This window comes from Cryptosporidium hominis (assembly GCF_000006425.1).
Source record: "Cryptosporidium hominis TU502 chromosome 3 CHRO013038, whole genome shotgun sequence".
Classification (NCBI taxonomy): Eukaryota; Apicomplexa; class Conoidasida; order Eucoccidiorida; family Cryptosporidiidae; genus Cryptosporidium; species Cryptosporidium hominis.
The window spans coordinates 1-649 of NW_666124.1; the positions used below are offsets into that span (position 1 = coordinate 1).

At 29.1% G+C, this 649-nt stretch overlaps 1 protein-coding gene across 1 annotated transcript; it reads left to right on the forward strand.

Annotated features, from left to right (window-relative positions):
* The first annotated feature begins 233 nt into the window (after positions 1-233).
* Chro.30035 (hypothetical protein) lies at positions 234-596 on the forward strand. The annotated part of the gene is made up of 1 exon (XM_659731.1): positions 234-596. The coding sequence occupies one exon, from the start codon at positions 234-236 to the stop codon at positions 594-596; it is 363 nt and encodes a 120-aa protein (XP_664823.1).
* The last annotated feature ends 53 nt before the right edge of the window (positions 597-649 follow it).

Sequence of the window (649 nt, forward strand, 5' to 3'; positions counted from 1 at the left end):
TTAATCAAAATAAAGGCTTCGAAAATGATACAGGAAATGAGTATCTTCAAGGGGGTTTCTCTTCAAAAAATGGAAATAGTTTCAAAAGTTTGAGTTCTGATTCTGGTTCAAACTCTAATTTTATTTCAGATTCAAAGTTTAATTCTGAAAATTCCAAGAATCCTTTACCTAATGATATTACTCCTATAGGAAGTGGTTCTTTTGAAACTAACGATCAAGAAATTGATCAAAATATGATTATCATTTCAGCAAAGAATATGAAAAAAGAGTCTTCTCAGTGGAATTTAAGAAACATCATAAGGTTATTATTTCAGACTAAGGAAAGAATGGTATATTTATTTATGAATGCTTGTAATGGTAATCAATACCATAAAAGACTTTTTAGATTATTTCTACTTGCTTCTTATTTAAAAAGAGGAGATAAACTTGTAAATCTCAAAGATTGGGAACCAATTCTTTCACTTAACAGGAATTCTAAGGACGTGGATAAAAGTAGACTTGGATGCAGTTATAATGAAAAAAATGCATCTGGATTACTTTTTAGTGTCATTTACGAAGCTAATTCTTGGCTTTATGAGACTGAAGAACCAATCTAGCAGTTTCAACATTTATTGAAAACCATCCAACTAAGATTAATAGAGACAAATTA